This window comes from Pseudorca crassidens, chromosome 18, assembly GCF_039906515.1.
Source record: "Pseudorca crassidens isolate mPseCra1 chromosome 18, mPseCra1.hap1, whole genome shotgun sequence".
NCBI lineage: Eukaryota > Metazoa > Chordata > Mammalia > Artiodactyla > Delphinidae > Pseudorca > Pseudorca crassidens.
The window spans coordinates 74,035,991-74,056,782 of NC_090313.1; the positions used below are offsets into that span (position 1 = coordinate 74,035,991).

At 43.9% G+C, this 20,792-nt stretch overlaps 1 protein-coding gene across 9 annotated transcripts in view; it reads right to left on the reverse strand.

Moving 5' to 3' along the window:
• MTUS2 (microtubule associated scaffold protein 2) overlaps positions 1-20,792 on the reverse strand; it is a 494,370-nt gene that overhangs the window by 272,680 nt on the left and 200,898 nt on the right. For 8 of the 9 annotated variants that reach the window (XR_010937004.1, XM_067713577.1, XM_067713576.1 and 5 more), the window contains one exon: positions 19,858-20,055. Coding sequence is in view for 8 of the 9 variants with exons in the window: in XM_067713577.1 (XP_067569678.1) it covers positions 19,858-20,055 (198 nt within the window). In the remaining variant the exon portion in view is untranslated. The remainder of the gene's footprint in view (positions 1-19,857; positions 20,056-20,792) is intronic. The other variant, XM_067713578.1, reaches the window with a different exon arrangement.

Here is a 20,792-nt window from a genome sequence, read left to right on the forward strand (position 1 = left end):
CCCTCTCAGCAGTATACGGAAGAAAAGCAGGGATTGGGTTTGTGCTGGGCAGATCAGCCGCACGAAGAAAGAGTGGAAACAGTGATCAGTGCAGGACAGCTTCCAAACTGAAAATAAAAATGTTGCACAATAACGTTAGAGAGAAACCTGGACTTTGGAGTAAATAACGCATCATGTATCTATACCAGCATCTTCACACGCAGCCTCAGCCTGCGTTTCAGAACAAACCTCTTGCCAGAACTTTCAAAGAATCCGATTATAGAAAGAGAAAAATACTAATGAAGGGTGAAGTGGGGAAAAAAAGTTACTCAGCCCCGAACAGCTGTTTATGAACTATTTTCATCTAAATGCTGCATGCGCAGGAAAATGAAAGAGCTAAATCCCAAAGTGGGTCACAGAAGTGGAAAGAATAAATCAATCATGACCCAAATAAATGACTGATTCTATCGCTGAGGCCAGTGGGTGACGTAGGAGGTGAGGACAACAGCCAAGTCCCTTAATGGCTGAGCCAGGGGTTAAGGGAGACAGCGCTCTTTGTGGACTCCGTCTACAGGGGTGACGGGAAATCACCTGCCAATTAGGAGAGTTATTCTTCTCTACATAATTGTTTTTATTATGCTCAAGGATATGGCATGATACGTTCTGACGGACTTCCCCAGTATTCATTCATTCAGGACAAACTGAGTTGTGGGATTGGCACATGGAGAAACGTGGGTCCTGCCTGCACGTAGCTGTCAGAGCAGAGGAGATTCAGAAAGCAAACGGGGTGTGATGCAGTGTGCGTGCAGGGAATGCTGAGCCAGGCGGCTTCTCCAGGGAAACAGAGCCAGCAGAATATGAACACGCGTATGTATGTGTGAGTGTGGGAATAAATATATTTTCATACACACACACACACAGAGCTATTTCAAGACACTGCCTTACACAATGATGGGGGCTGGTGAGTCCAAAATCCATACCGCAAGCCTGTGGGGAAGAATCTCCCAGGCAGGAGCCGATGTTGCAGTCTTGGGGCAGAATTTTGTCCTCTTCAGGGAAGCCTGTTTTGCACTTAGGGCCTTTGCAATGATTGGATGAGGCCCACCCAGATTATAGGGGATAATCAATCTCCTTTACGTAGAGTGGACTGATTACAGATGTTAACCACGTCTACCAAACGCCCCTATAGCAATGCCAGGATTGGTGTCTGACGGAACTCGGGAGACTACAGCCCAGCCACGCTGACACATAAAACTGACTGTCACGGAGCGGAGGTCCGGGGAGACCCTCACTCACACTTGGGCCTGGAGTGGGGCGGGGAGACGGGGAATCAAGTAAGTCTCCTGGAGGAAATGTTAATAAAGACTGAAAGCCTGGAAAGAAGGGCTGTGGGAGAAGCCGGACCACCGGGGGGAGCAGGCAGGCAGGAAGCTGGTGGGCACAGGAATGGGCTCCCAGGAGCCCAGGTGGAGGCCCCAGAGCCAGCATCCGTGGCAGAGAAGTGAAGATGCTGGAGCCAGGCATCACAGTGCTTCCCATGCATCACCTCCTAATCCTCATAGGTACCCTGTGACCCAGGGCCCGCTAACCACAGTCTGCTGATGAGAAGCTGGTGCATAGCAAGGCCAGCTAGCTTCCCAAGGCCCCACTGCTCCTAGGCACACAGGCAGGATCCCAACCCAGGCCTGCTCACCAGAGGTGGGGTCTGCAGGTTGTGGGATGAGCTGGGGTCAAGGGCACACATGGAGAAGTTACTTTAGCTTTGGACAGAAATAGGAAAGAAAGAGCTCAAGGTGAGCATGGAGAGGCAGGTGGATAAGCAGGAACTCCAGAGAACCAGGGAGCTTTGGAGCAGCCACGGTAGGAAACAGGGCAGGAGGGGAAAGGGTGGGAAGGATGGAGCAGATGGGCTGTCGGCGTGCAACTGAGGTTCACTGGAGTCACAGAGGCAAGAAGCTGAGATGACCGGGTACCAGATGCCTCAGCCGCACGAGTAGAGTTTAGGCAAACAACAAGTCCGGGTGCCAGGACTCCCCACCAACCTGATGGGGGCATTTGGAGAAAGCAACGGAGTGTCAGAATAATTCACGTGCTTAACCATATTCCTCCTTGGTCTGCCCCAGATACAGTCAGTCAAATACGGTGAAGGCTGCAGTCCAAGTAGAACACAAAGCTCTGGCTTTAGAAGGAAAAAGAATCCCCTTTCTTCCATATGTAACCTTTGGCCAATCCAGTTGAATCACTTCAGTTTTGAACATTTCCTACTGACTCCATTTCTGTGGATCTCAGGCATGAAAACGAGAATGCTTCAAACAAAAAGCTTTCTCGTTTAGGTCTGTTGTGATGCTCCGTGCAGGAAGTACAATGAGTAATTTAACTTCTATCTTTTTCTTTTTCTTTTTTTTTCCTAAGCTTAACCAAAGGAAGTCCTCTGGATTGGGGGAAAAAAATCATCATTAAAGAAAACGTTTGCCACTGTGAGGCGTTACTTTGTTGAGTGACTTCAGAACATCTCGGATGTACAAAGCTCAGCCCTCACAGTGTGAATCCGGCACCAGATACCCACTGGTGTCCCCTGGTCTCCTGGAAGACACTTCGACAAAAAAGGCAAGACGCGGGAGCTGACGCATGAAACGCTGTCCTTGTGGAAACGGCATGGCGTGTGACAATCCGGGTGTTTATATTTTTCGTTGGAGTAGGTGGAAATGAAAACATTTAGATTGAACATTTCTTCTATCATTTTAAGCGATTATAAAATTAATGTTAGATGTGCTCCTGTTGACGGCAGTCACATGTTGCTTGGCAACCCCAAGTGTCTCTCGGGTTGAACTGCAAACTACTGGAGAAGCTACTCATTTTTAAACCGATGAAGCTGCTCAAGAAACTGAATGTGGTGCCTACCACACCCAGACCTCACAATGATACAGGATATTTACACGTAAGACGCCCCCACAATTGGATGTAACACCAGATGCCCCACTGGACCTACAAGCTTTCCTGAAGTCATCAAAATGACATCCTGGCCCACTTGATCCAGTTTTCTATTTCCTTCGTGGCTACTGTATCACTGGCTCTCACCAGATTCTTTTAAATTTATTTTTAAATTGTGGTCAAATATATATAACATAAAACTTACCATCTTAATAGTCTTCAGGTCTACAGTTCTGCGGCATCAGTACATTCAGCTGGTGCAACCATCACCCATTCATCTCCAGAACTTTTCTCGTCTTGCAAAAATGAAACTCCACACCCATTCAACACTAACTCTCCACTCCCCCTCCCCCAGTCCCTGGCAAACCACATTCTATTCTGACTCTGATTTTTGAGTATTCTAGGTAGTCATATATATGGAATCATACAATATTTGTCCTGTCTTGTCTGGCGTATTTCACTTAGTATAATGTCCTCAAGGTTTTCCCATGTTGTAGCATACGCCAGAATTCCTTTTTAAGGCTGATTAATATTCCATTATATGTATATACCACACTTTGCTTATCCATTCATCCGTCAATGGACATTTGGGTTGCTTCCACCTTTTGACTATTGTGAATGATGAGTGGTTCTATGAACATGAGTATACAAATATCTCTTCAAGACCATGCTTTCAATTCTGTGGGGTATATACCCAGAAATGGACTGCTGAATCATATGGTAATTCTGTTTTTAATTTTTTTTGCGGAACAGCCATACCGTTTTTCATAATGACTGCACCATTTTACATTCCTAATAGCAATGCACAGGGATTCCAGTTTCTACACATCCCCACCAACACTTATTTTATATTACTTTTAATAGTAACCATCAGTAAATGTTGTTAATAAGAAACATAATCATTAAATCTAAGTATGGTGAAAGGAAGCTAAAGAGATACTTATTAGAGAAGTTAAATCAATGAATAGTGATTGTAAGCTTGAATAAAATGTTCCAAGAACTGATAAGAGAATATAAAATGATAGGCTTTAAAAAAATGACCCATCCAAAGATCAAGGATAAAGAAAAGGAAATACGTATGTTAGAAATTATAGTAAATTTTATCTTTACCAGTTTTAAACTTATTTCCAATTTTTAAACCTTTACTTAGCACCTAAAATAGAGCAGGCACAGAACTAGGCACTGGGAACACTGCAGACCCAGCAATGGAAAAGCTGATGGTCTAGCTGGAGGACAATCAGGTACCGGTCACAAAAGCTACATTTTTTTATTCCTTTGCTATATGGTATGTCCCTCTGACAGAGCTTAAAGGGACTGAAGGAAAGAAACAGTGATATGAGTGGAGACAGGAATTTGTTGAAAGTCACATTGTTTAGTTTCTTTTCTGTTTCTGATCATTGGGCCGATGTAAAGTTCAACTCCTGTAAGAGCCTCTACAAGTAATTAAATAGCTCTTGTTTTCAGCCTGATTCTTTACCAATCTACCCATGTCCCTTCCTCAGCTAGACAGAGATTAACATGAGTGCAAGCACGAGAAGCCACTCTAGACAACATTGCAAAAACACGTCTTTTTGTCTCTATTAACAGATGCCACTGAGGAGGGAAAGAAAAGTAACCTAGATCCTCCCAAAGGAGCTGTGAATACGGGTGGGGAAAAGCTATGCCTTGCACGAAATAGCAGGAAAACATATTCTCCTTTTTAGTCATCAGCAAAAAGTGAGTGTGGCTGGTAGAGAAGATAATGTAGCCCAGGCAGTGACAGGACCCACAGGGGTGAGGGCTGATCTAACAGTCCCCTTACTCATCACTCCTTCTGGGGAAATGTGCCCCCGCTCACTTCCACCAACACAAAGCCTTCTGTCCTTCAAGACCTACTGCATCTCAGCCCCTCCCTCTCCCTCCAATGAACCTCATCTGCTCACCTAGGATGACTGTCCCAAACTCAGGGGCAGGGGCCCAACCCAGGGGCAACAGTAGAGCACAAATTTCTGCTCCGCACTGGGTTACATAATAAGTAGTCCTATTCATACTACATTTTATAGCCTTCAGCCTATTGCAAGCCTCAATTACATGCTCTCATTCTCACAATACAGTGGGGAACGAGGTTTGGAGAAGTGCAAGCGTGAGTGGGGCCTTGAACTACGACCTTCTCCATGAATTTCTGGGCTCTTTCCACACCCCTGCTTTAGCCTAAATACACCTTGTACAGAACTTCATTTTATTACCGTAGTTCTTTAAAAAATTCCCCATATTTATCTATATGATATTGCCTGTCCAAAATCAATATATATATAATTCCTTATATAAAATTAGTTTTCTAGAGAGAAGTCTTTTTTTAAAAAAAGAATAACAGAAGTATAAGCTCCTTAATGCCCAGACCCTCATCTTTAGCACGTATTTCTCCCTTGCTCCTCCAGCGCCCAGCACAGGACAAAAGCAATGGGCTATTAATGAATATCTCTGGAGTTTTTTCACTACTATATATAATATAGATCACCAACAAGGACCTACTGTATAGCACAGGGCACGTAACTCAGTATCCTGTAATAACCCATAATGGAAGAGAATGTAAAAAAAAGAATACCTATCTATCTATCTATCTATCTATATGTATAACTGAATCACTTTGCTGTACACCTGAAACTAATACAACATTGTAAATCAACAATATTTCAATATAAATTTTTAAGGTATTTCTGGAGTTTTTTGAATGTGAGCATGGTCAGAGATACACGCCTGACAACATCTGTCCAACTTATACTGACACCGTTTTCTTAGGGATGAGTGCAAGTTATTCCTTATAGCTGTCTCATAGAACATCTATATGGTTACCTCTTGAGAAGTAATAAGGAATTACGGGGAATTTTATCATCACTGAAAGAACACTCCCTCGAGAAAGAGCGAAAGATGGGAAACTGCAAACGTTCTCACACGGTTCGGGAAGTGATCCGGCGTTTTGTTCCACGTATTGTCTGTCCCATAACCTGACATAACTTATAAAAGAGGCTGTTATCAGTCTTTCCCAAAGACAAGCAGGTTCTGCTTTTTCTTGCTATATTAATTATTTTATACAGCCTCCTTTCATCTTTTAATTTTCGTCAGAATGTTGTAGAGATTACTGCTGCCCCACATTGATCTCGTTGCCAGAAGTAACTGAATTCAGTCGTGGAGGGGACTGTAATGCACACCAGACCCCAGGGGCACCAGGCCATCCTTAGGTGGGGAACTCCCCAGTCACTTCCTACTGAAATTTAAACTCCTCCTCTGGTCTCTGATAACAATGGGACCATTAGCCATTTGTTCCCTTTCTTTTTATTCTTCTCTTCTCTTAAAAATGTGATATATTTCCATCTTCTTTTTTCTTCTCTCTTTTTCTTTTCTTCTCACTTCGCTCCCCATGCTTAGAAAATATAAGTGAGCAAACATATTTAAAAGTCTCCAATAATTCTAATTATTAACGTTAATGTAGAAAGAAATCTAGGCATTGATCTTTGTTTTTTCATTGAGATATAACTGACATATAACATTGTACAAGTTTTAGGTGTACAGCATAATAATTTGATATATGTATACACTGTGAAATGATCATCACAATAAATGTAGTTAGATCCATCAAAAGTCTCATAGAGTTTTGTTTTGTTTTTTTACTGAAGTGTCGTTGGTTTACAATGTTGTGTTAGTTTCTGGTGTACAGCAAAGTGATTCAGTTACTATATATATATATAGTAACTGAATATATATATATATGCGCGCGCACACACACACACACACACACACACACACACGTATTCTTTTTCAAATTCTTTTCCATTATAGGTTATCACAAGATATTGAGCATACTCTCTGTGCTATTCAGTAGGTCCCTGTTGTTTATCTATTTTATATATAGAATAGTGTGTATATATAGAATAGTGTGTGTAATAGTGTGTTAATCCCAAACCCCTAGAGATTTTTTTCTTCTGATGAGAACCTGTAAGATCAACTCTCTTAGCAATATATAGAGACAGCATAATTTGTATGTCCTTCAATCATAACAAAGGAAAAATATATGGGAAACGGAAGGGGTCTTTCCTTACAGTTTCCGAATGAAAATGTAAGAAGCAACAAACTTGTGCCCTCGGGGCCCTGGACCCCCTGAGAATCTTCTGCTCAAGAGTCTTGGGACCAAAGACACAGGATCCATAGAAGGCATGTCAGAAACCATGGTCCCACCCCTCACTTAAAAGGGAGGACACCGCAGGCCCACAGATATGTGTGACTCGTCCAAGATGACAGCCCAGGGCAGCATCTAGATCCGCGTCCTCTGAACCCCCAGCTACCCTTCACTGCCCCCACCACCTCTCTTGGAGTCTGGGAATGAGCACAGGGTCCTGCCAGTCTCTGTGCTCAGCACACAACACTCGCACCTCCACCCTCCCTGTCTCTGGGGATCGCTCACACAGAACCGCAACCAGTACCGACCCACGGCTAACAGGCTCCCGTGTACTGCAGGCAGCTGGACTAGGCTTCCCGCAGATCCTCAGCAGAGGGAACGTCACGGGAAACTGCTAGATTCCAGTTGCTGCCAATTTGCATCGTAGGAGCTCATTGATGGAATCGAGCTACACGTGGAACAAGCATCCATTTCTCCAATAAACCCTCCTGGAGCGACACTCAGTGCCTCTCACCCTGGCGGGCATCATGGGATGAGGCGTCGGACTGATGCTCCAGCCCTGGGTTCATCACTAACTTAACCTGGGGTGGTGATGTCACCTCGACTTTCCTTACATCCTCTCCTTTTTTGTAGAACGGTCACGATCACTTGGATGACACCTGAGGTGCCGGTGTGGACACTGTAGGCTTCCGTGATGGTAAAGCAAGGCTTCTGGCAGCAACAGACAGCTAAGGATACAGGAAGAAGGAAGACGGTGCAAGCACGAAGATGCCCAAGGCATAGAAAGGACCAGCCGGAGGGAACTGACATTTCCTGGACAGGTAATCAGTCACCAGCCAGTGAGCACATATATTCCTCAACTGAAATAAAAACTAGGAAGAACTGGACTGTTTCTTGTGTTCTTTCAGAGCCACTGTTGGACACAAACTAATAACACCTGCTTGAAACAACACCTGCTCCTTGACCTCTGGCTTAATTGGCATATCTGTTCAGTGAAACCACTGTGACAGGTCCATCCAGGCTCATTTGCTTTCATTAGCAAACCTCACTGGCGGGGCTTCCCTGGTGGCACAGTGGTTGAGAGTCCACCTGCCGAGGCAGAGGACACGGGCTCGTGCCCCGGTCCGGGAGGATCCCACGTGCCGCGGAGCGGCTGCGCCCATGAGCCATGGCCGCTGAGCCTGCGCGTCCGGAGCCTGTGCTCTGCAGCAGGGATGCTGCAACAGTGAGAGGCCCGCGTACAGCAAAAACAAAAACAAAACAAACAAACAAAAAAAAACCTCACTGGTGGCAACAGAAGTCTCCTGTGTAGGCACCGACTTTAGAGGCAAACCTCGGGGCTAACGGCACCCGAGATGTGTTGGCATTTTTCATTTTCTATTCAAAGAGGTGAGAGTAAATGGGTGTTGGCAGTTAACAGCTGAGGCTGTCTGCTTGTCATCTCCCTGCCACACACAGTTTCTAATAAAGAGGTCTAGGGAAAAGATTCGAGCCTTGGATTTCTGTGACAGGGGCCATGGTAGGAGATTCTGGGGTGGCCGTTTCCCATCACATTTATTTGTGGCAAGGGCAAGAGGTCGAGGTGGGGACACTTCATTGTGACTTTTGGCGAAGTTGTAGTAAGGTCGTATGCATACACACATACGTCCAAAACACACACACACACACACACACACACACACACACGTCACACGTACAGGAATGGAGTGAGGATCCCTGCGTTGCTGCTGTCACAATTTAGGAGCCAACCCTAAAGGCTGACGAGAGGGTGTGGCAGAGGGACCAGCAGAGGTGGAAGAGAGCAGGGCAACCCTCCTGCGGCTCTGAGAGCTGCAGGTGGCCCTCCGCTGCCACACCAGTGGCAACAATGATGGCCCTTGCCTGCTCAGGCCAGGGCTGCGTGTGCTCAACCCAAGTCCCTCCCAGGGCAGCAGGCAGGGAGATGCAAAATCTGTGTGTACAGCATCCGCGTTTCTGCTGGAGAAATCCACGACCCATGTTAAGACGCTACCTAAGAAAAAGCGCTGTGAAGTATCTCATTCTTTGCCCTCAGGAACCCCAATACACAGAAAAAGGACAAAGCACTCCACACAGATGTAGAAAACTAACATGGCTACCAGGGCGGAAGCGGGGAGGGATAAACTGGGAGACTGGGATTGACGTATACACACTACTATATATAAAAAAGATAACTAATAAGAACCTACCACATAGCACAGGGAACTCTACTCAATGCTCTGTAATGATCTATATGGGAAGAGAATCTATACATATGTATATGCATAGCTGATTCACTTTGCTGTGCACCTGAAACTAATACAACATTGTAAATCAACTATACTCTGATAAGGATTAAAAAAAGAACAAAGCACTCAAATTAGGGAAAACATCACGGGCACAGTGAGGAAGTGCTCTCATGTGGAAAAGAAAGGGGACTGAGGGAATTTTCTGGAACTTATGGGAAGAAGTAACCCTCCTTACCAAGACTGTGACAAAACTCCTCCCTTGGGGTCAACTTGAAATTAGCACATAAATGGAACCATAGACTAAGGCCTGTTATACGAAAGTGACATCGCAGCATCTTAGCTGTACTGGGAGAAGGTTCTCACCAGTTCCTTAGGGAGGAAGAACTAGACCTTTAGATCAGAACCTACCACTTACAATCTAAACTGACTGCATATATTTAGGGTAAAAATAATACACAGTAAGTGTATCTAATTCTATCACATGGGTTTAATTATTCTCACGTACCCCTATCGTCTTCACGAAGTCCTGACCTGCTTGACAAGCAGATCTCTGAACTGAACCCCATGCAGCCCCCCACGTAGCGACACTGGGGTCAGCCAGCCAGGTGTGGAGGTGGGCTTGAGGGAGGTGGGCTCACGTTTACCTACGCCTGAGTGTGCTCCCCCAGTTCTGTGAGTGGCCCCCTCACCCTTCCTGTCACCCCACCCTCTCAGGCACTCTTGCCCTCTCGGTTCTGACACTTTTCCATCTGGTCCTTTCTTTCCGTGCCCACTGCTGACACCTACTTCAGGCTCCCACCAACCCTCGCCTCCCAGTTGCTGCCTGTTATGGGAGCCAAAGAACCCTCTGACATCACCATTAATTGATTTTCTTTCTCATCAAAAGCAAAAGGGATTACTGATCTGTGCTGCCCCATCTGCTGCCTTAAGGAAGACCCTGCAAGGATCTCTATGAACCTTCCCAGATGATAGACTGTGCGTATTACAGCAATATAAGAAAGCACGTACTGTTGGTCAAGTTCCCAGGAGAAGTCAGTATGAGTCTGGGAGTCATGCACCTCCCTGTCTCTGTTCTGATGCTGGACCAATAATCCAAGATGCTCAGCATTAGGCAAAGGGCCGGAGCAAGGTGACTTCTAAGGTGTGACTTTCTATATTTCATAGGAAAAAATCAGGGCAGTAAAACTTTTGAGCTGTTCTCTGTCTGTTAGTGTCCTGAAAGGTCCATCTCATATGACAGGAGAAGAATAACAAAATAAGGCCAGGCCAAGACGGGAAGAATCCCTAATTTTGGCAGAACTGAGACCTCTCACCCTCTGTCTCTCTTCTCCAAACTAATTAACTTGCATTTTACCATATTAATGTTTCTCAAATACGATTCTGATTATTCACCACTGAAGAACCATACATGATTCCACACATTGATAGAATTCAGCCACAAGGTCCCAGCTCTGAGAGCCAAAAGTGGTCAATTCATTTAATTCGATACCTTCCAACTTTTATAATAAAAATCTGAGTCCACTGAGGTTAACTGACTTTCCCAAAGATTATTCTATTACCATAAATGCTGATTTTATTACATATTATGCATGCAAATGTGGCATATTTCTTATCTCAGTTCATAGTTCAAAGCATCCTTTCTTCATAAAATACCTTGAATATGCTAAAACATGCAAGAATACGGCACTATTAACCTTTTGAAGGGCTATGTGACTTCTAACAGTTTTGCTCACATATCTGATTCAAAATGGATAAACTAGGTGTTACTTAAGCAATAAAGAAAATATTTTCACTTACAGGCAACACCGAATAACACCCAGAAGAACTCATTCTGATGTGAGTGTATGAAGGAAGCAAAGAAAGGGAAAAAAGAAGGAATTGAATGTGTGGGAATCACTGGGAAAATTAACAGCGAGATTCAGTGAAAATGATTCTGTTTTTTTCCTTACAAAGAATACTTTACCTAATTACAGATACCAGGGAAATAGGTATTTAAATCCACCAGTGGCACGTGTTTGACTTCCTCATTTCCAGAGAAAATCAGGAGCTTATTTTGGGTTTTGTTCTCACTATTCTCTTTTCCCCACATACCCAAATCGGGTTGAGATATCCAACAGAGTAAAACCCTAGTACAATGGAAATTAGACTCTAGCAAAATGAGAAGCTGTGTGAAGCCCTTTTCACACTGCAAAATCAAATGTTCCCATTTGTTTCCTGCAGACATTAGAGGCACAGAAATAAAAATCAGATCCAACTCTCAGTTTCTATTTTGAGCAGAGGTTTTAAAAGCCATCAGCTTAGATTAATGTGCTATGTATTAGTCACCTTGCATAAATACATTTCATTTAAAGGGAGCCCAACTGAATGTACTCTCTTAAATGATAACATGCTAAGGGCATGGCAGAGCCCTTTTAGATAAAGAGATAAAAACATGACTTTCCCTGCCTATGTTTTATAAATAGCCAAACAACCAGAAGCTTGTAGCCCAAAAGTAAGAGACGCCCATGAAAATCAAGAGATGAACTTCTAGAACTGCCACCTTACGGTTTCATGAATGATGCATGTTTTAGTTTAACGCTCAGAAAGGCATTCACCGTACATGAGAGAGTTGATGATAACAACTGTGAAATGGAGTGAACGTCGACTCCCTGACCTAGATGTTATCAATACCAGTTTCTTCAACCCACACCAGACATGGTTAATCCACCACGGAATTTTTCCGTCTGAGCTTTTAAATCCCTCCCAACAGAGAACTTTCTGCATGTGGGAAACGGATGGAAACAGCCACTGGAACGTTATTATTATTATTGTGCAAGGCCCTGTTTGCATACATTAATTCCATTTAATGTTCTCATCAATCCTACAGTGGCTTTTGACATTATTTATTAGTAGTAATATTATTATTATTTTACAATGAGAAAGTAGAGGCACAGAGAGAGGAAGTAACTTGCCCAAAGTCACAGAACTAGCTAGTGGCAGAGGCAGGATGCAAACCCAGCAGTGCACTTGCAGAGACCACATTCTTCACCACTATGCTATACTGACTCTTTTTATTTTTAAGGATGTCACTTTATTTTATTTATTTATATTTTGTAACATCTTCATTGGCGTGTAATTGCTTTACAATGGCGTGTTGGTTTCTGCCTTACAACAAAGTCAATCAGCTATACATATACATATATCCCCATATCTCCTCCCTCTTGCATCTCTCTCCCACCCTCCCTATTCCACCCCTCTAGGTTCGGTGCTGATCTCCCTGTGCTATGCTTGGAATGTAAAAAAAAAAAAAAAAAATGGTTCTGGAGAACCTAGGGGCAGGACAAGAATAGACTGACTCTTAAGAAAGGAAAACCAATACAGAGAGAAGATGGGATTTTAACCTTCTTCCACGGAAGGTTAAATAAAAATGGAAATTTTCAAACATACCAAAAAAAAAAAAAAAAAAAACCCCAAAACCGGGAAGTAAATAGTGCAATGAACCCTCAGAGTTCCATCATCCAGCTTCAAGGATTATCAAACTTTTGCCTAACTTTCCTTATCTATACTGCCCCCCCTCCAGTTTTGTTTTGTTCTTTTCTTTGCTGGATTATTTTACAGCAAATCCAGACCATCTGTCATTACCTAGACGCAGAGTGGAATAATTAGATCTGAAGGTATAACGCAGTAGGGCTGAGACAGCCCAAGGGGACTTGAGGGGCGTGGGGTCAGGACGGGCAGGTGCTCCGTCCTTCGGGTTCCTCCTCCCCTTACCCCTCCCCAACGCTGTGCCATCTCCAGCCACAGCCCCCTCACAGCTCCCTGCAGGATGCACTTGGATACCCCATCTCCCCACCAGACAACTACACAGGGTGTCCTGGCCCCAGCACTGAGTTCCATGCTCACCCCATAACAGATGCTGCAAGACTTCAGGACTGGGGAAGGGCAAGTAGACAACCCGATCTTCACAAAACAACACAAGCCCCCCAAATGAGGCAGTTCAATTAGACATTACGTTTACTACATACAAAACTATTATCATCCCAATTCCAGTTTATCTTACTTTCAACCGTTTAATGGTCAGTTTTCTTTGAAACAAAACAAAACACATTTACGCTCTAACCTTATCTCTGGGTAGACGTGATCGGTGTCCGAGTGTTTTGAAAAGGAATGTACAAGGACATCAATAAGGCTCAATCTCAAATAGGCAATAGCTTCTCTGAAATTTAACCTCACAGGTCCCATTCAGCTCCTTTTTCCATGAATAAAAAATGACTCCCTCTTCGCCAATGGAACATGAGACAGGTTGATGGCTGTTTCGGTAGGAGTTATTAATAATGCTTCTTGTCGACTCTCATTTGTTTATTTTTATTTATTTATTTTTGGCTGCATTGGGTCTTCATTGCTGCACGCGGGGGCTACTCTTCGCTGCGGTGCGCGGGCTTCTCTTTGCTGTGGCTTCTCTTGTTGCGGAGCACAGGCTCTAGGCACACAGGCTTCAGTAGTTGTGGCGCAGGGGCTTAGTTGCTCCCCGGCATGTGGGATCCTCCTGGACCAGGGCCGGAACCCGTGTCTCCTGCATTGGCAGGTGGATTCCTAACCACTGCACCACCCGGGAAGCCCTCTTATCTCATTTAGAATGCATGTCAGTTACAGAAAATCAAACACGTCATGTATGTAGAAGAATTCTATAGTGTTCGTAAGCATAAACGCTGAAATGAACATGCAAAAAGCTTTCATATTAACCTTTACTTTCACTGACTAACTTCCAAAATGGTTAGTGATTTCCACTTCAGATCATTATCTCCAGAACCCAAATTTTATTCAATAATTAAAAGACCACCTACCTATTTATTTTAAGTATGAAAATAAGAACTATAGCTCTAGAATTTAATGAGAATATCCAGTCTCTCTAAATTGAGATGTCTAATTGGAAACTAATTGGAAACTTTGAAATTCTCTCATGAAAAGCCTCAACAGTTGGGTTTTAGCCTAATTCTTTTAAAATGGCTAATTACATGCAAGGAGATATATAAGATCTTAGACATCTGTGAGACTAGTAGGTCAGTCCACATAACGATTTAGCTCTGAATATAATTATACTACAAATAACCTATTATCTCTTCCATGCTTTGAGTTGTATAAATTATCTATGGGTACACCACAGTCAATGGAAGCAACATTTTAGAGATAATTGAGGTAATTTAGAAAAGTGTGAGAACCACAGTGATGGAACTTCAACTATCAAGACGTATGAAAGTCCTAGTAGACTGAAAATGTGTTCCTGGTACAAAATACTTCTGAAAGTTGCCCAAGTTCCTCTCTCAAAAGTCTCTCTTGGGCTTCCCTGGTGGCGCAGTGGTTGAGAGTCCACCTGCCGATGCAGGGGACACGGGTTCGTGCCCCGGTCCGGGAGGATCCCACATGCCGCAACGGGAGAGGCCACAACAGTGAGAGGACCGCGTACCGCAAAAAAAAAAAAAAAAAAAAGAAAAGTCTCTCTTGTTCTATACCCTCACATATGAGAAAATCTTTCCACTGGGAGAGAATTTCTCTTGAAATTCTACTAGTGGAAAGCCCATGCTAGGTAGTGTGAGGTATACTAAAATTATTAAGAGACATACCCTGTATCCTCAAAGAGCTGACAGTCCACAGGGGAGACAGGACATAAAAACAAATAACTATACCAAGATGGTACGTGATAAGCCACAAAAGTGATACAAGCAAGGGGCAGTGGGAGTTCCTAGGAGGAAGGACCACTTCAGGTTCACAGATGAAGGAAGGCTTCTTAGAGGAAATGGTATTTGAATCACACTGAAAATGACTGAATCCACAGAGAGATCTGTGGGAGGGGAGAGCATTCTAGAAATGAATAGTTTAAACCAAGACCCAAAGGCAGAAAAGCACAAAGCCCTCAGAGAAAAATGTGAACAGCTCTCGTTGTCTGGTTGAGGGTGTATGTCAGGGGACTGGGTGAGAGAAAGGTGAGAAGGGGGCTAAGCAAGCCACGGAGGGCCTGTAACTTCTGGAAAGCAGTGGAAGTGAGTACAGGGACACATGGAGCATTCCCAACAGGCTCAAAAGAAAATTGTCTATAGGACCATGTGCCTGTGGATTAGAGAGTGAGGATGTACTGGGAATAGTTCAGGTGACATAGATTTAAACAAAGATGAGGAGGAGAAAAGAAAGAGGATAGAGTAAATGTAAGAAAGAACTGATCAGATTTGATCACTGAATACAAAGGAAGGCAAAAAAGAAAAAAAAAAATGGTGAGCGGTAACGGCTGATTTTAAAATTTCCAGCCTCCGTAGACAGGAGATCATAGATGTCATTACATCATAGAGCAACTTTGAGAGGCGGCGTCACTTTGGAAAAGATAACGGAAGATTCATTTTGAGGGAAACGTTTAGTTTGAGGTGACTTGAGTCACCCAGCTGGAGATATCTGACAGGTCATTTGAAATGTAGATGAGAAGTTCTGGAGAGAAGTTGGGGCTGGAGATATGGATTTGGTACCGCGTCCGAAGTGCTAAGAGCTGAAACTGTGGAAAAGAGGACCAAGGGGAAGATGGCAGCATTGGGATAGATGCATTCTGAGGACAGACCCTGGGGACCTCAAACACTGGACTTCAGCACCAAGGAGACAGACCCCACCATGATGAACCAGCAAGGCTGCATCAGAAATGGCAACCCCTTGGCTTCCGGAGGTTTTCTGGATGTACCAACAGCTCCTCCCAAAGGATCTCCTAGGTAGAGCCCACCTCTACCTCCCCAAATACCGCCCAGCAAACAACCCCCTCTGAGAAACTCCCTGATCACCCTAATCAGAAATGAAGCCTCCACCCCAACTCATTTAGAAGGCTGTCGGCACATATATCCATGCAACATGATTATTTATACCGATGTCAGTCTCTCTGTCCACATCCAGCTCTATCCCTACATCTCTAAACATTCTACTACTTTCCTGCACCAGAACAAGAAACAACAGAAAATCCTTCAGATTTCTTTTTTATTTCTCCTTTCAAATTCTTTGTCTCATGATTTCTGGTCTCAGTTCACCGCACAAAGAAAACAGGAGAATACTGCAGGGAGAAAAAGAGGAGGAGAAACTGGAAAGGACAGCTGCAAAGGCCACCTTCTTCATGTTATTTTCTGATAGATATTTTCTGTTTCTTGAGCACCAATAGGTTAGGTGTTATTCAGAGTCCACAATGAGAGATGATCCTCCACATAAATTATTCTATCCTTGTGTGATATGATCTATTTTCACTAATGATTAATTCATGAAACCCTAAGTCTTCCTATTTCCCTTCCCACACACACACTCCCCCAAAGGTTTTAACTTTAAATTATACCTCCTTACCCACCAGAAAAATCAAGTCTATAAGCCTAACTGCTGGTTAATTTGACAACTAGGTATACTTTGGGCTATGGTTTGTTACCAACACTAAATTACACTGTAATTGTTTTTCTCCAAATTTCTATTGCCTGAAGCATATTGGAGAATTTTTAAAATGATGAGCTACATATTAGGTCAGACCTGCTCAAATACTGTGATTTTAAGCTTAAATTTAAGTTTTAAGGTAGAGAATTACTTTTTTCCTGTTCACTTTCAATCTTAAAAAAGCTGTGGGTCACGACGTAATGTCATTTGAAATTTTATTTGAGGTTCGAAATGGGCCAACCTCATAACCTCTACGTGATGAACCTGTACAGGAGTGAAGGGAGGGTGATGTCCTGCAGCACAATGAGGATAAAGGTCGCGTGTTAATCCAGAGAAACTGAGCTGCTAGCAAGAAATTACAGGGAGGCAGCCTGAACCCACAAGGAGCACGGCCTCACCATGCGAACTGCTCACCAAACAGCTGGCTTCTTCACATGATGGAAGGTTCCCCATCACCTGAAGCGAGTACACACCTGGGAAGGGGTGGGGCAGGGACAGGTGGGTTGGGCCTGAGGGGACTCTCAAGGCAACTCAACTCTAAGATTTGCTTCACTAATAGAAAGAAAGGACTTCACATCATGGGTGTGTCTTTACCACACATGGCAGCTTTGAGAACTAAACAGAGGAAGAGGAATACTCCCTCCTGCTCCCAGGATGGGAGCAGGTCATTCTGATCTCAGTTCGCTCAGCTATAAAATGCAGGGGTGGACAGGATGCTAAAATACCCTCAGGTTCTAAGGACCTACAGACGATTCCTTTCCCTGTGTCGGCCCCATTTGCCAAAGCCTCGTGGAAAAGGTCAGAAAACACAGCAGGGCACTCGCCTTGGGAAGCCCTTGCCCAGCGGGGTTGAATGAACGGTGCAGAGCCTGAGCCCGGGGTGGAGGGTAGACTCCAAATGGAACAGCTGAGACCCGCACTCAGGGGGCTCCCAGGCCCCCCTCTACAGCATCACTTGCCCATCTGGACCCAGGAAAACAGCACAGAAAAGTCGCAGCTAAGCCAAGGTGGCCCACAAAACACTAGTAGGTTCACAATGAATCACTTAAAAGTGTCCCCCACACAGCATTCACAGTCACGTGGGCGCTGTCAGACTGTTTATAGGCACGTGAGTGTCTAAAATCATGAGTCGCACATTTGCGAATAGTTCCTCATTGTAATCATGTTTCAGATTTTGAGGCATCTACTTACTGTGGTGCAATCCCTTTTTATAGTAATATTCCTAAAATGAACCCTAAGTAGTGTCTAAAGAAAGACAAGACAAGGAACAAAAAAGGAACCAACTCTGACATCATGTTAGCTGTTTCCATGAGCTAAACTGGCAACATTTGCTCCTAGGATTTGTCTAAGAACTTTCAGCTCTTGCAAGAGCTTCGTATTTTACTTGGTCCTTGTCATCAAAGCATCATTTATTTGCTAAAGAACAGGAACAGGAGTTTTCTTGACCTTAAGTCTGATAACAGGCATAAGCATAATGGTTAATGGCACTAAGACATCGATTCAAACATGGGCCAAGTTTTTCTGTGATTTACTGGTGAAGGACAAATTTTATATACAGTTAGGTGGCAAATAATTACAGATCAATTCTAACATATTGCATTTTAGAAACAGAAAACAGTTCTGAATAGAGTAAATATTTCTTTTCCTATGAAATCTTTAAACCAGGAGTTACTTTCTCTGGCACGTAACAGCTCTTATCTCGACTGCTCAGGGAGTCCCTAGCTAGTATGCTTTGAAGCACAGGTGAGAAGAAATGCCCTAAGCACACCTGGAATTATTCCGTCCACACCTGTCAGCTCTCCTTTTGAAAAAGTGGCTGCCATGGGGACATGCCTCAGGTCACCTTGAGGTTCATTTTTTTTAAGAAATCAGAATCTTAACTCCTTCCTTGGAAAGATACATACCATGAGATTTTTTATCATTCATGCTCCATCTGAAACAGAAACATGCCGCTGAGAATTTCACTCCTAAAAATGACAAATCGTCACTCCTCTATTTCAAAACCTCCAGACTGTTAACAACGCACACACATATCGAAAAATTAAGAGTTACGCGTTTGCAAATTTGAGACTGGCACTGTGCTATGATGCAATCCCTAATTCCAGTGGGGTTTCTAAAATGATCCCCATATGAAAGTAGGTCTGAGACACAGCACCTTCAGGAAATCAAGTGAACCAAGAACCTCTCAGAAATGCTTACAAACACGTCGAGATGCATTACTTTTAGGAATAACCAGGTAGACTAAAATTTAGAACTACAGAGGTACAAATGTTCCACCCACGAGCTCTATAAAGCCGAGAAAGGATAGGGAAAAAACAAGCTTGGAGAGAGGAAATTGAAAAAAGTAATACAAAATCAATCTTATTCTCAATCTCTCTTCCCCTTCCCCTTCCCCCTTCCCGTCTTTCACTCTGTCTCTTATTCCAACTTTATTCAACTACTATAAACCCTTCAAAACAGCTTTCCACATGAAAACTGCTTAGATTTCCCTGGCAAATTCTTACTACCCAACATCTGAGGTGTCATGGCTTCAGATCCAGTAACAATGACTTTGAAGTCGATGAGGCTGAGATGGGGTTTGGTCCTCAAAGGCTCAGCCCAAATGGGGCAGCCTTGGGTCTTCTTTAGGGACAGCAGCTGATACGACGTGCTCGGACGCTATTAATTCATACCTTAAAATGCAGCTTACAACACCAGTGTCAGGAACCAGGCCTGGAGTGACACCATCTCAGCTAACAGGGACCTTCCTGGGCACAGACTAGAAGAAGCTCCGCTGGGCTTCCCTATTTTTAACATCGTTTAATGAACTTTTAGAAATCAAGAGCTCCACCAATATGAAGGCATGACAGGTAATCACAGGTGACTAAAATGATTTTCCCACTAATATTTCATGTCTTTTTCTGGCACATTAACTCCCCATAACTTAGAAAACGGTAGTGCCAAACAGGCTTTTATTTTTCTTCAGCAGATTATCTTTAAAGTCCCAACAATGGGAGATTAAGGTAGTCAACCCAAATTCGTAGTTAAACGCAAAGAAAATGCAACCCTGTTGTACCCACACGCTGATTCGCCCTCTGCTGGCCCTGCCTGTCTGGGATGCAAGCCCGCCCACCCGTCCGCCCCACTTACGGTTGGCCAGCCGGCTGGGCTCGGGCTGGGCGCTGTCCGCTGGCTGGGTGCTGGACACCGAGGACACGCTGGAGCTCCGGACGAAGCCAAAGGCCGCCAGCTTGGCTGCCGGGAGGCGCGAGTAGCCAGGGGGACGAAGTCCAGATTTGGGTAGGCTGGGTTTTGCAGCATGTGAACCGGAAGGTTTCTTTAAATCTGCTAAAATGAGCCCAAGCCAGAAAAAAAATCTCAGTTGATAGCAAGATAGAGAAGACACAGATTGTGAATATTAACCCAGATCCAGCATAAACAGACCACAATTACTCTTGCACCGTCTGATTCAACGCATTCACAAAGGCGTCTTTATGAGAAAGGCCCCTCACTGCGGGCCAGGTGCTAAGAGGAGGAGAGACAGCAGGCAGACGAGACCAGAACAGACAACTCACCCTACAATATGGCCATAAAGAAAGGTATAAAGTGCTTAGGGGCTGAATGGAATGAGGACACATACTGTTGCAGGTCACCCTAGAATTGTGAAGCTGAGATATACCTTGCTTCTGACATATGATGAGTGAAGAACCCTTGTGGCCAAACATCAGCAATTATAAACTCTATGTAGTAAGTCACGGAGACACATACAAAGAATCATTGAGTGGTGGCAGGAACGAGGTGAAAGAGCACAAACTGTGTAGCTGGCTGAAATCTAGTCTCTACCAATTACTACTGTGTAATCTCAGGCACTTGACCTAACACTAAGAACCACAGTTTCCTCCCGTGGAAGGAACAGGGTTGATAAAACTGGCCTGGAAGTGTTAGTGTAAGTACTACTGCTTGTAACACAGAACTTGATAGGTGCTTAAACTGAGGCTAGGTTTCATTCTCTCCTTTTTCCATTATCTGTTTTTATGTTAGTCTAAACTTCAAAATTAGTTCCCAGATACGTGCAAAGCCAGCTA